Source organism: Cetorhinus maximus, chromosome 4 (genome assembly GCF_964194155.1).
Source record: "Cetorhinus maximus chromosome 4, sCetMax3.hap1.1, whole genome shotgun sequence".
In the NCBI taxonomy this organism is placed as follows: Eukaryota; Metazoa; Chordata; class Chondrichthyes; order Lamniformes; family Cetorhinidae; genus Cetorhinus; species Cetorhinus maximus.
Genome location: NC_135882.1, coordinates 11,298,164 through 11,310,750, shown reverse-complemented (window position 1 = coordinate 11,310,750; position 12,587 = coordinate 11,298,164). Strand labels below are relative to the sequence as shown.

The following is a 12,587-nucleotide window of genomic DNA, read 5'->3' as shown; positions in this document are numbered from 1 at the left end:
ACTACCCTAAATCTAACTGAGTTATGGTCATATATCCAAAATGCTCCCCCTACTGATACGCCTTCCACCTACCCAGGCTTATTTCTGAATATTAGGCCCAGAACTGCCCCCTCACTTGTGGGGCTTTCTACGTACTGGCTAAAAAAGTTCTCCTGGATGCAACTTAAGAATTTTGCTCCCTCCCTATCTTGCACAGTTAAAATCCCCTACTATTACTGCCCTATTATTCTTACACTTCTCTGAAATTTGATTACATATTTGATCCTCTATTTCTCCCTGACTGTTTGGGGGACTATAGTACACCCCTAACACCGTGTTTGTCTTTTTTGTGTTTTTTCACTTCTACCTATTTGGCCTCATTTGATGATCCTTCCAAGGTATCATCCCTCCTCACTGCTATAATCGATTCCTTGATCAATATTGCGACCCCCGCCCTCTTCTATCGCCCTCTCTATCTCGTCTGAATACCCAATAACCAGGAATGTTAAGCTGCCAATCCTGCCCTTCTTTTAGCCAAGTCTCGGTCATAGCTATGATATCATACACCCACATACCTATCTGTGCCCTCAGTTCATCTGTCTTGTTCCTCAGACTCCTTGCATTAAAATATATTCCATTTAGCCTTACTAAACTCACTTCTATCTTATATAGCCTATGTTTCCCCTGCCTTCTCGACTCACTTACTAGTGTTTTAACTTCTAATTCCATCTCGGCTTCTCTCCCCTCTGAACTACTTTTCAGGATCTCATCTCCCTGCCAATTTAGTTTAAATCTGCCCCAATAGCATTAGCAAACCTCCCCGCGAGGATGTTGGTCCCGTTCCTGTTCAGATGTAATCTCTCGGTGCTGCTGACTGCCTGTCCTAGGGCCCTCCTCTCGCACTCTCCTCTAGGTGCTGCTGACTGCCTGTCCTAGGGTCCTCCTCTCGCACTCTCCTCTTAATTGACTGTAAAACACTTTGGGATGTCCTGAGCTTGAGTAAGGTGCTATGTAAATGTAAGTCTTCCTTTCTTCATTCAAAACGTTGCAACCAATCTACCTGAGTAAGTTCAGAGGGCCTACTCAAAATGGAGTCCTTAGCAAGTTAATATAGTACAACATTTCTGTGCCTGTTCTCCCATTTCACACTCTCAATTCTTTCAATCAGTGAAACAGGAACTTTTGCTGCTGGTTAAGCCACTAGGCATAATGGTTTGTTGTTTTAATAACTATTTTTGAGCACAATTGGGAGGTTCTATCTGAAAACATTGCATTCCATTAAAATAAACCTGGATTTTATATAAGAATGAAACTCTCCATTTCTTTTATTTTTCTGACGGTGTTGCCTCCTAGGCAGGGTGACGTTCTACACACACCAATATCCAAATGACCATGATGCATGTCTTAACAGACTATTCATCTACAGGGAGGACATGACATCCAATCTTTCCCCTTTCCCCGCACAATGCTCACACAGAAACCCTTCCACCTGTGGTCACAAGTGGGCACAAATAGGAACCCAGGTTGCTATTCTCCTGTCTCAACCAGGGATGCTGAGTCCAACTGACAGCTGTGATCCCAACTGAGATCCAGTAGATCACATGGGATTAAATCCAGGATTTCCTGGAGTATATGGATAATCTAGCCTGGCGAAATTTAGTTCTTTAATTGCTTGGCTATATTTCTCTGCAGGATAAAAGAGAGGCTTCATAGGTTATGACAATAGGTTAAGAAAATAAAACATGATCAAAGGCCCCAAAAAAGCCTTTCAGGTGGCGACTGCTCTGCATTATTTGCTGAGATCTACTCAGAGTCCAATGTGCATAGTGTGTTACCATACATTTCTGATGCACTGTCAGTGGCTCAGAGTTCAGTATACTGTTATCGTCAAGTGATACAATGGAGGTCCCGCATTCATTTTTGTCAACCATTTTGTTTTAATTAAACAATTCCCGCATTTGCTTCTTGCTGTTCCTTCCCTTGCTAAAACTTCACAAACTGGGTAGCTGCTTTCCTCACAATGTTGGTTTTTCCACTCAGGCAAGGAGAGACCTGAATCAGTGCAGGAAACTTTAAAAAGCTGTTTTGCACCTACTACAGCAGAGCTGAATACCTGGAGACTTCATACTGTGCTGCCTCTACAGGAAGTCCTTTTGACATTCTTGCATTTTTACAGGTTGTGGAGAAGGAAGATTGAGGGAAAGCATTGCCAGACAGGTATGTTGGCACCTTCTCTGTGTCTGCTTCATCTGTCATTATGTCATTACAGGGTCAAGCGTTTCTAGTTGCACATGCAGGAGATCACCTTCATAGAGGAGAACACACTACCCAAAAATGTCTACACATAAATCTGTGCACTGCTGAAGTCACAGCCGGAATATGCATCCACCACTGACTTTCAAGGTAACTGCTACCTTGACCTTACAATCAACAGAGGCCCGACAAACAGCAGCAGGGTAGTCCCATCATATCACCAAAGCGACAGCACACAGTTACGCCATGCAGGTCATAGGTGCGTTGTTTGTGCAGGCAGTTCCATTCAGTTATCCTGCAAGGCAGACGCACAGTTACACAATGGCAAAGGGGCCCTGGTATCACATAGACATGAGATGAGATACAACAGAAACCATCGCCATTAGCCAACCCTCACAAATAGGCACATCTGCACAAACGACTGATCACCTTTGATGAGCAACACAATCGATCAAGTCCCAAATTCACACAATGCACAGCAGTCATTGGTGCTCGTACCCTGCAATGAGTAAAAAGACCATGCGGCCATTTACCACAGTGTCACATCTCACCCCATAAACTTCAACCTGCCTCACCTGAAAAAGTCTCAGGACACATGAAGATTACCAATTCTTATTATGCTCCTTATTTTCAAAGCACCCAGCATCATTTGAAAGTCCCCCCTCAAGGCTGCCACTTCCATCTGTAGTTTGTGTAAAATGAAGTTGAAGGCTACAAATTGTTTATTCCAATGGAGATTCTCTTGTTTGTCATTTCTTCATGGGTGGAGAGAGAGAGAGGATGAGGAACAGCAGGAACCTGGGAAGCCAGACTCCTAAAACAGCATCACAGGAGATCTTGACCTTCCTATAATTACCCAGCCATGAAGATGTATAACGCCAGATCATCATTCCTCAATATATCCATGCACCTGGGCATTAGAAGGCCTGTGGACAGTGCAGAGACCTTCCTGTAGCTGTCGCGTGCTCCAGAATGCCTTACTTAGAAAAGCACTCTCCAATGGTACCGTAAAGAACATAAAAACCTATGAAATAGGAGCAGGAATAAGCCATATGGCCCTTGAGCGAGCTCTAACAGTCAATAAGATCCTGGCTGATCTTCATTATCAACTCCACTTTTCCATTATGTTGTCACCTGCCTGATTCAAGTGCCTAAAAATATCAATTTCAGTCCTGAATATACTCAATGACTGCATGAGCAGCCACAGCCCCCAGGATACAGAATCCAAAGATTTACAACCCTCTGAGTGTAGAAATTTCTCTTCATCTCAGACCTAAACATCTGACCCTTTAATCCTGAGACTATCATCCCTTCTTCTAGTCTCAATAGTCAGGGGGATCTCCCTCAATGCATCTACCTCATCAAGCCCTCTTATATGTTTCAATCAGATCAGCTCTCATTCTTCTAAACTTCAGAGAATGTAGGCACGTTTGACTCATTCGCCCCTCATAGGACAATCCTCTCATCCCAGGAATCCATGTATTGAACCTTTATTGCTCCCCATCTGAGGCAAGTACATCCTTCCTTAGGCAGGGAGATGAAAACAGTGCACAGCTCTATATAATTGCAGCAAGACATCTTTACTCTTAAACAACACCACCCTTGCAATAAAGGATGGTATTGAAATCTGTTCACACAATGGGAGAGTCTTTGCAGTGCCATTATGTGAACCTAATGCACCACAAGCATTTTGTTTTCCCAACAGGGCTCAAGCTTGTTGTCTGATTGCTCAACATGTAGAATCTCACATCTATATAAACGTTCACTCAGGTACATCACCCCCTGATTTCCTTGTGTACTGCAAATCACTTTATGTTAACTCTTCATCTAGGAGTTACATGGGGTGAACCTATCTAGATGGGTAAGTGATAGAGCTCATGACAGAATAGGCTCATTTCTACTGGCAGTGCCAGATGTTGAAGCATCTTGCACTGCCCATTTCTCCTCTCTCTCTCTCTCTCTCTTTTCTTGCCTCCAGTTTCTGCAGAGATGAGTAAGAAATATCATGGGTCTCCCACTGTCTACATTTTCCTTCCTGTTAGGGTCATGTCAGGCTCTCCTCCGAGTATTAGCGTCATATATGACAAACCACGGGTGGGGTTTTACAGCCCCTCCCGCTGGTGGATTGGACGGCTCGCCGCGTGTTCTGGCCCCGCCCCCGCCACGACGGGGCCGTAAAACTCCGCCCCATATTCTAGTCTTCAATGGTTAGCACTGAGTCAAACAAGCCAATTGTAGGTGGAGGCGCTCCCTCATCTCCATCCCGGAAGCATTAGCTGAGTGAATTCCCAGAACTTGCGTTTCCTTCTCTACCTCCTGCTGCCCCTCCTCCTGTAAACTGTCCTTTTGAAATTCGTGAACACCTGTTGAAATCTCCTTATTTTCTATGGGGATTCCACAAAAAAAGTGACGACAATTTTCAGTCTGTGACTGAAAATAACAAGAATTCTTGAGTCATTGAGGTAAAAGTTCTGCCCAATTCCTGAGGTGCAGTATCCATTAAATTGAAATCCTCCATGTGAAGATGTGATGACAGATCATTTACTGCACAGGATGATCGCCTTCGATTTGTGGATGCATTTTAAGATTGACGATAGGTCAATGTCTGAAATGTACATAATATGTATTAACAACACTTGCAGCCATGGCACCTACCCTTGCTGGCCTTGTGAGATCAAAAACCTACATGAGAAAGGGGGCCTGGGGAGTGAGGAATCATTCATCAATACTTGCGCCATTTTCTTTCGAGCAGTCACGCCTGCTGTATCGACATTTCTTGTGCCACACAATCCCACTATTCCACCTCCGTGCCTAATTTCAGCGTAAACAACGTTTACGTCACAGTCCGAGAAATTTGAGGTTCTCTTCGTTTTGGTTCCTTTCGGGTCTGTGTGTTCAGCTTGGTAACCCCACTGCTTCTGCCACGAATGCTGCAGCTTTAAGTGCTTACTCCACAACTCATATCCAGGTCTCCTGGTGTAGGTAGCCTCCTGTCAGCAGGACTTGCGTCTTTGGCTCACCCTGCAATATTTAAAGGATTTGATCTCGGAATTTTTAACAGGAAAAGCATCGGGGACCACTGGCCGGACAGAAGTCCCATTTGACCGCAGGCATGGCAGCATCCTGAGTGACATACAGTTTCAGGGGGTATGTGTGTGTGGTGCACAGGTTACATTATGAGAAACAAATCTAGCCACTTGGAGGAGATGAAGAAAGTCATGCATCTGATTCATTGCTTTTGCGATGGTTGCTAACTCACTGATTTGATTTTCTTTGTGAATGAAAATTTGCAGAATGGTGTTCACTTTTCTTCATTGATGTATATAAAGCATTTTAGCTCATTACCATTCTTTGTAGGCTACTAGTTTGCCCAGATCCATCACATTCTGCCCTACAGATTCAATTTGGGACTCGAGCATGTGCCAGATTCATGGCTGTTTATTATATCAATATAGGTCATATCCCCAAAGTGCCAAGGGGGCCATGAATGCCCATTTGGTGTCCCTATAGACTGGGACCTGTGTCCACTGATGTTCTCCTGCATTGACCCCATCGCAAAGTAATGAGTTTGCTCATTGAAATTTTCAGTGGGAGTTCAGTAGCACGAGTCCTGTGTATGACAGGAGTAATGTGCTGGGGGTGGAGGAGATGTGGGAGGCAGGAAATTGGGAATCCAGCCTAAAGGAAGTCAAGAATTAATTAAGGATTGCAGCAACAGGCGGGGAGAGCCGCTAAGTAGGCAACTCAGTGAGTTGACTGTTAGGTAGCACTAACAGTTGACTTGTGTGAATGCCACTTTTAAAGAAAATCTTCTAAGACTTGGCATAAATATCCAAAAAATGTGGCAGGGAAACACATGATTGTCATCATATGCTGTCAAAGCAGCACAAAGCAACAGACTTCCTCGCTTTTCTCTCACTCTTTCATCTCCAAAAGAGAAAGGTTTGCATTAATTTAGCACGCTTCATGATCATAGAATGTCCTGACGTCCTTTACAGCCAATGAAGTACTTTTCAAGTGCAGTGACTGTTGTAATGTAGAAATTCAACAGCCAACTTGTGCACAGCAAACTCCCACAAACAGAAATGTGATAAAGACCAAGATAATTTATTTTTCTGATGTTGGTTGAGGAATAAATATTGGCCAGGACGCTAGAAGTAACCACCCAGCTCTTCTTCAAAATGGTGTCATGGGATCTTTTCCATTCACCTGAGAGGGCACACCGGGTCACACCGTAAAGATAGTGCCTCCAACACTGCAGTACTCCCACAGTGCTGCACTGGAATGTCAGCCTAGATTTTTGCACTAAAGTCCTGGGCATGAACCCAGAATCTTCTGATTCCGAGGCAAGAGTGTTACACACTGAGCTACAGCTGACACCAAGGGTGTTCTCCTCACCCATCCTGAGCTTAGACCTCTTTTCCTGCGGAGCCAAGACAGAAACCTGAGACAAAGAGAATGATTAAGAGGATGAGGGAAGAAAATTTTTCTCATGGTCCATGGTGATGATATTGAGAATCACGGTGATGAGGGTGTTGAAGTTGAGTATATGTCCATTCAGGAATTCTTGGAACAAGATCATCCTCGTGTTCCTCTGCCACAAACCTCTCATTCTCGCTCCTGCGTCTTTAACTTCCTTATGCCCTTACACCAGCTGAGGTACTTTCATCCAGGAGAAAGCTATGGTATCAGTCAGGCTAAGACACAGGAAGGTTCAGCGAATGGTTGAAGATGTGCCAATCTTCCTGACAAAAGGCTGAGGAGAAGGTTGCCAAAGCTTTGGAGTCGTCAGACCCAGATCTGAAGGATGCTTGAGAAATAATCACATCTCCTCCAAGTGTGTGCAGCAACTGACACCGGCGATGCTGAAGGCTACAGTTATGATTTGCAGGAACATGTGCAAAGTTTTCTTCTTATTCTAGAAATCAATGCAGCATAATGCACGGGGATCTGCAGCAGCTACTATGATCCCTGGAGTAATTGATCCCTCCTCCTCCATAGAAACACAGGCTGCTATTCTTGTAGTACTAGAGGACAAATTAAACATCAATTAAACTCCAATAATCAACTTGCCCTGATTGAACAAGGAGCCATGCGCCTTTTTGGAATTACCCAGGAACTTGGGGAATCCACAGCTCCCCTTGATTTCACCATGGTAATGCCTCAGCCAATCAGAGTCGACTTGTCAGCCAATCAGCACCCTTTTCTCCTGTGGTGCAAATTATTATGATCCTTTGAAATTTGGCATTCTTGCATTTGTCCTGATGAGTGCAAGGCGAAAAGTTTCAGCAACATGTCCCTCTTTTCAGCAATGTTCAACAGCTTATTAGAGTAACAAATGTGCAGTGCCAGCAAGGCTTCATCCTAATGCCACTGAGGCACCACCCTACCGCCCCCTCCCTCCCCCCACAAGCACCCCAGGAGACGGGGTAACTTGCACAGAGAGAGTCAGCTTTAGACTGGTCTAGAGGCCAATTCATGGTGGCATCATTGGAGGCCTGAGAGCAATCTGCCATCCACTTCCTCAGTTAAAGTTGGTGGGTGCCTCGATGAGACTGCGGAGAAAAAATATGGAAAGCTTGCCCTCAAATCAAAATAAGTAATTAAGCAAACACTTCTCAAATGAAGCCATGCAACATAATAGCTATCTACAGCAGAGTTGTCATATTTAATCAGGGCACACAAACCATTTATATTGCTTTTCAAGCTTTGCTATCCTAACATAATTGCCTAACTATACATAACCAAAGCACATTGCTGCTGCTGAAAAAAAAATGCCCACGTCGCAGGTATTTGTTGAAATCATTTGATTGTAATGATGAACAAAGTTTCTTCCACAGGAGAGAAAGTACCATTCAAGTGAGCTGCTATTTACTGGGAATACAAAATAAATTGTTACATTATGTAACAATCACTCAAAAACATACAAGAGCTCAAAACACCCCCGTTGATCAGAAGCACATATTTCTAGCCTGGCTATTTAACTCATGCATTATTTCAGTTTCCGTGTTTCACATTTTAACTGGGGTTTCTGTTGAATACAAATGTATTGCTGAAGGTTGTCAATAAAGGTACTGAAAATTGATTATTGTGGTGATTTCACAGCCTCGACTGCAACAGCGTAAAGAGAGTAGATGGACTTACTAATCGTTGTTAAGACTTGCCTCAAAAGCCCATAATTTTGGATCTTCATTTAAAAATAAAATGAATCATGGCCTAATCATTGCTACCTCATTAAGGGATTAATGACAAACATCCTCTGGCAGTATAACATTTAGCCACAGACAGACTCGGAACCCACTGAAGCATGCATGGCAAGGGATCAAGACACCTTTATAAAAGCAAAATGCTGCGGATGTTGGAAATCTGAAACAAAAACCAGCATTTTCCGTTTTTGATCAAGATACCTTTGTTTTTTCCCTTATAAGTGCCACCACTCGATGCCTGGCTTCTTCCTCCTGTGTTTTGACAGACAGCTTTTCTTGCAGAACCAGATGCTTCTCCTGCGACCGACAATCCACGTGTGCATGAACAAACCTCTGTCGTTGATCTGGGGCCTATTCAGGCAAAGAAAAGACATAGATTACAATGCTCTTAAGTACCAAATATGGTCCAAGGGCAATTGCTCTGTTGTTCAGTGTTTTTAACATAACCTTTGGCTGTAGATTTTTTTGAACCTAGTAAGTTATTCCAATACGAAATAGTCCTCAAAAATTCTGGTTAGCTTGTAATACCAAAGACGAAGGCACTCCCTGCTACTTCATATGCTCAATAAATTAATGATTCATTGTTGTATTTTTATATAAGGAACAAAAATGAGGTAATTTGTGGATCTTCCTGTTCCCATTTCCTCAACTATTTTTTCAATGAGTACACCACTAATCCTTAAATACACATGTTCCACATTTATAATTTGTGTTTCAAACCAACAACAGAAGCATAGTAATACAATGATACTTGCAAAATACTAAACAGATTTTTAAAAAAATAATTAGCACCCTTCCAAATGATTTTGAATGCATGTTCCCTGTGATATAGAGCTTGTATCAGTCATTTGCGGATGGCGAGAATTATTTCATTAGGTGGTGCAGGGAGATGACAGCATAATAACAGAAAGGGGTGAGATGACATTATTATTTAGTTCTTAGCTCTGACCTGTTCCAGTGAAAGGCTGCCAACCAGAATCACGTCATCTTGTACGCTCTCCTCGAACTGTTCGACATAAGGAGGGATCGTCTCACTCTCCACCTCCTGCTGCAGGCCCAGTATATTGTTGTGAATTCCAGTGTTTTCATGTCCCACGTGAGCTCCAGTGGTTTCTGTCATTAGATACATGAAGAATGCTCCTGAACATGTCACACCGTGGGTGCCTTATGAATCTGACCATTCCAGTGCTAGCCTCGAGAGCTCCACCCACCTAAAATAATTCTTCACACAGCGCCCATTACGTTCGACCAGATCGTTCTGAAATGACGTGGGCCTGGCCTATGAGTACAGGGGAGTAGGAAGAAGCATTCTCTGAAGCAGAACGCTTGCTAAAAACTGCACTTAAAACTAAGCAAAGTGGCTGAAATATATTTTAAAGGGTTATCATTATCCCTTCCCACTGTTTATGGATATTCACAACATGAAAGCACAGTTCATGTCACAGACTTGCACAGTTTGGCAATGCCAGAGTTCTACTTGCTTGTGACATATGTTGCCATGGTTGGCACCCATGGGAATGGGTGGAAAATTGGTGGGGGGTAGTGGGGAGGGGGGGGGTGGAGCCAAGACAGCACCCATTGTCAGTATTTATTCCTCCTGTCCTTATTGCAGCCACTCCTGCCAGTAAATCTGCTGTCATGATTTTCCATGGCTAATTATGGGAATTATACTGTGGGAGGTCCCAGACTCTGGCTACTTGCCTACTAAGCATCACGAGAGTGCCCTGGGTATGTCACGCACCTTGGTCGTCTCCTCCTGCTGAGCCATTGTCCCACTAACCTGTTAGGGTCTTCTACCTCATCCGCCATTCCCAGTCTTTGTGCACATTAGGGGAGGTGACGTCCCCACAGCACTCCAGCTGACGGGTCCCTCACTTAGGTTTGCGCGACTGCCCGAGCTGAGATCCCGGGGCACAGCCTCTGGTTTGCACAGCCAGCTACCAGGAGCCATAAGTGAGATTTGGAAAGTTGTGAGACATCGGTTTCCCCTGTCCACTCGGTATGGGTGTGCGGCTTGGCAGGTGATCGTGGGTGATCAAACCCTCATAAAGATCTCTCGTATACGCCTATTTATTTATTATTTATTATCTACAGCTTTATTCCATGTCAACACAATACCAGTTAGATTTCACCCACTGCTTATTAAGAACAATTACAGGGTTCACACCCAAGCTGTTCAGTGGCAAATGAACATGGACAAATTCAAAGTTTTATTAGTTAGAGAGACAAAGAGAAGGCATGTACAGTCCACGGATGGAACAGAACTTTACAAACCACTGCCTTAGCTGCATTACAATTCTCAACCATGAAATTGATGACCTTCTGCCATTACTTTGCCTAAATATACTTAAGGATCATGAGACCAGTGTTGTTCAAATTGACCTCATTGCCGGTGCCAGCAATAATTGAAAAACATGTACCACTGGAAAACCAACAAAATTTCCACGCAATGCATTGACATTAGGTAGTCCGGATGAAGGATCACTGATACTGCTTCTCCTGAAATAACGGCCAATAAAATCTTGAGGACAATGACACCAGGCTTTACATGATTTCCCCGCCTAGAAGCAACAATGGGACGTCTTTAATAGGTGCAACCAACTCACTGGCATATTTTATGAACAAATTGAGGAATTGTCTCATGATGATTACTGTAACAATCAGTTACATCTACTCTGGTTGTAAAAGAGCCTTGAGCTTATTAAAGGCTGCTGTGTTCCCTATTTCAGTAGAAAGCACACTGGCAATGACAATTTAATGTTCTGTATTCATGATCTTTAAGCTGCTTTTTAACAAAATATCCAATGATACCTATCAAGCAAAATTGGCCAAATGTATTCATGCATTTGATTCTGATGAACTGCCATGTACTGTGCCTCCACAATCTAAAGCTAAATCCTATTGCAAGATGTCAAACACAAGCTGTTATTCTGTCAAATTATTTGTATTTATACTAGAAATGGATTTCGGAGAAAGTAATTGTCTGATAGTCTTTGAAATGAGCTCAACACAGCATCTGGCATAATATCAAAATATAATTTTCTTTTCAGATTACAAGATTATGACCTTCTTCCCTCTCCCTTCCCAACCCCCCACCACAAACAAAAAAATGATGGATGATTTGTCAGCAACAGTATTACAAATCCACACTCCAATTACATAAGAATTTGGACTTGGCGTATGATGGAATGCAGTTTTACCACCTAACCTAAATACACTACTGTGCACTTATATAGAATCACTTACACTGGAGATTGTTTTTTACCAGTTGAAATATTTCCTAAACAAATACTAGTCTTGTTTTGAAGGATAACTCCCAGCAATGACTTCATCCTTCCTTGAGTACTGTGGGAAAAGCACCATTGGACTAATATCTATTTAACCAGCCATGACTCCATTAGTAGCCTTCTTACCTCTGAGTCAGAAAGCTGTGTGTTCCCGTCCCACTCCAGTGCAGTACTGAGGGAGCACTGTGGATCCCCATCTCCTTAGAGGTGCCAATTCTTCTGCTCAGCACTTTCCTGTCATGTTGCTCCCTGCTCTGTGACATGGGGGGCACTTGTACTGTGAGAGTCACTAAACACCGTCCCTGTATTTTTAACCCATGGATGTACCAGAATGAGGCATCATAGGGCTATTAAGCAACAGCTAGTGGAGCTAACAAGTCCATCCTTCTCCCTCGCAACAGTCTGAAATTAAGCCAGTCTGCTATTTGACCCTGAAATGAGCTTCTGACCATAAATTCACACCATCACTAAGACTGCCTATTGCCACAACAAAAACAGAAATACCTGGAAAAACTCAGCAGGTCTGGCAGCATCGGCGGAGAAGAGCAAAGTTGACGTTTCGAGTCTTCATGACCCTTCAACAGAACAGCCTATTGCCACCTCTGTTCCACCTCCTTTCACCGTCGCTGGGTCAAAATCCTATGGGTTTTTTTAAGTGTTTCACTCCAGAGTATCATTTGCAATGGCTGCCCTTCCCGTATCCACACCGTTAACTAGACAAACAGCACCTCATCTTCCAATTAGCCACTTTACAACCTTCCGGACTTAACATTGAATTCAACAGCTTCAGGCCATGAACTCTCTCCTCTATCTTCACCTCTTTCATAACCCCTTTTAGAATTTTTTGTTTACTTATTTTTAT

General features: G+C 43.2%; 1 protein-coding gene across 6 annotated transcripts in view; it reads right to left on the bottom strand.

The window, feature by feature from the left end:
* ofcc1 (orofacial cleft 1 candidate 1) overlaps positions 1–12,587 on the bottom strand; it is a 322,374-nt gene that overhangs the window by 256,725 nt on the left and 53,062 nt on the right. For all 6 annotated transcript variants that reach the window (XM_078539931.1, XM_078539933.1, XM_078539934.1 and 3 more), the window contains 2 exons: positions 9,388–9,551; positions 8,640–8,789 (listed from right to left, as the gene is read on the bottom strand). In XM_078539931.1, coding sequence (XP_078396057.1) covers positions 8,640–8,789; positions 9,388–9,551 — 314 coding nt within the window. The remainder of the gene's footprint in view (positions 1–8,639; positions 8,790–9,387; positions 9,552–12,587) is intronic.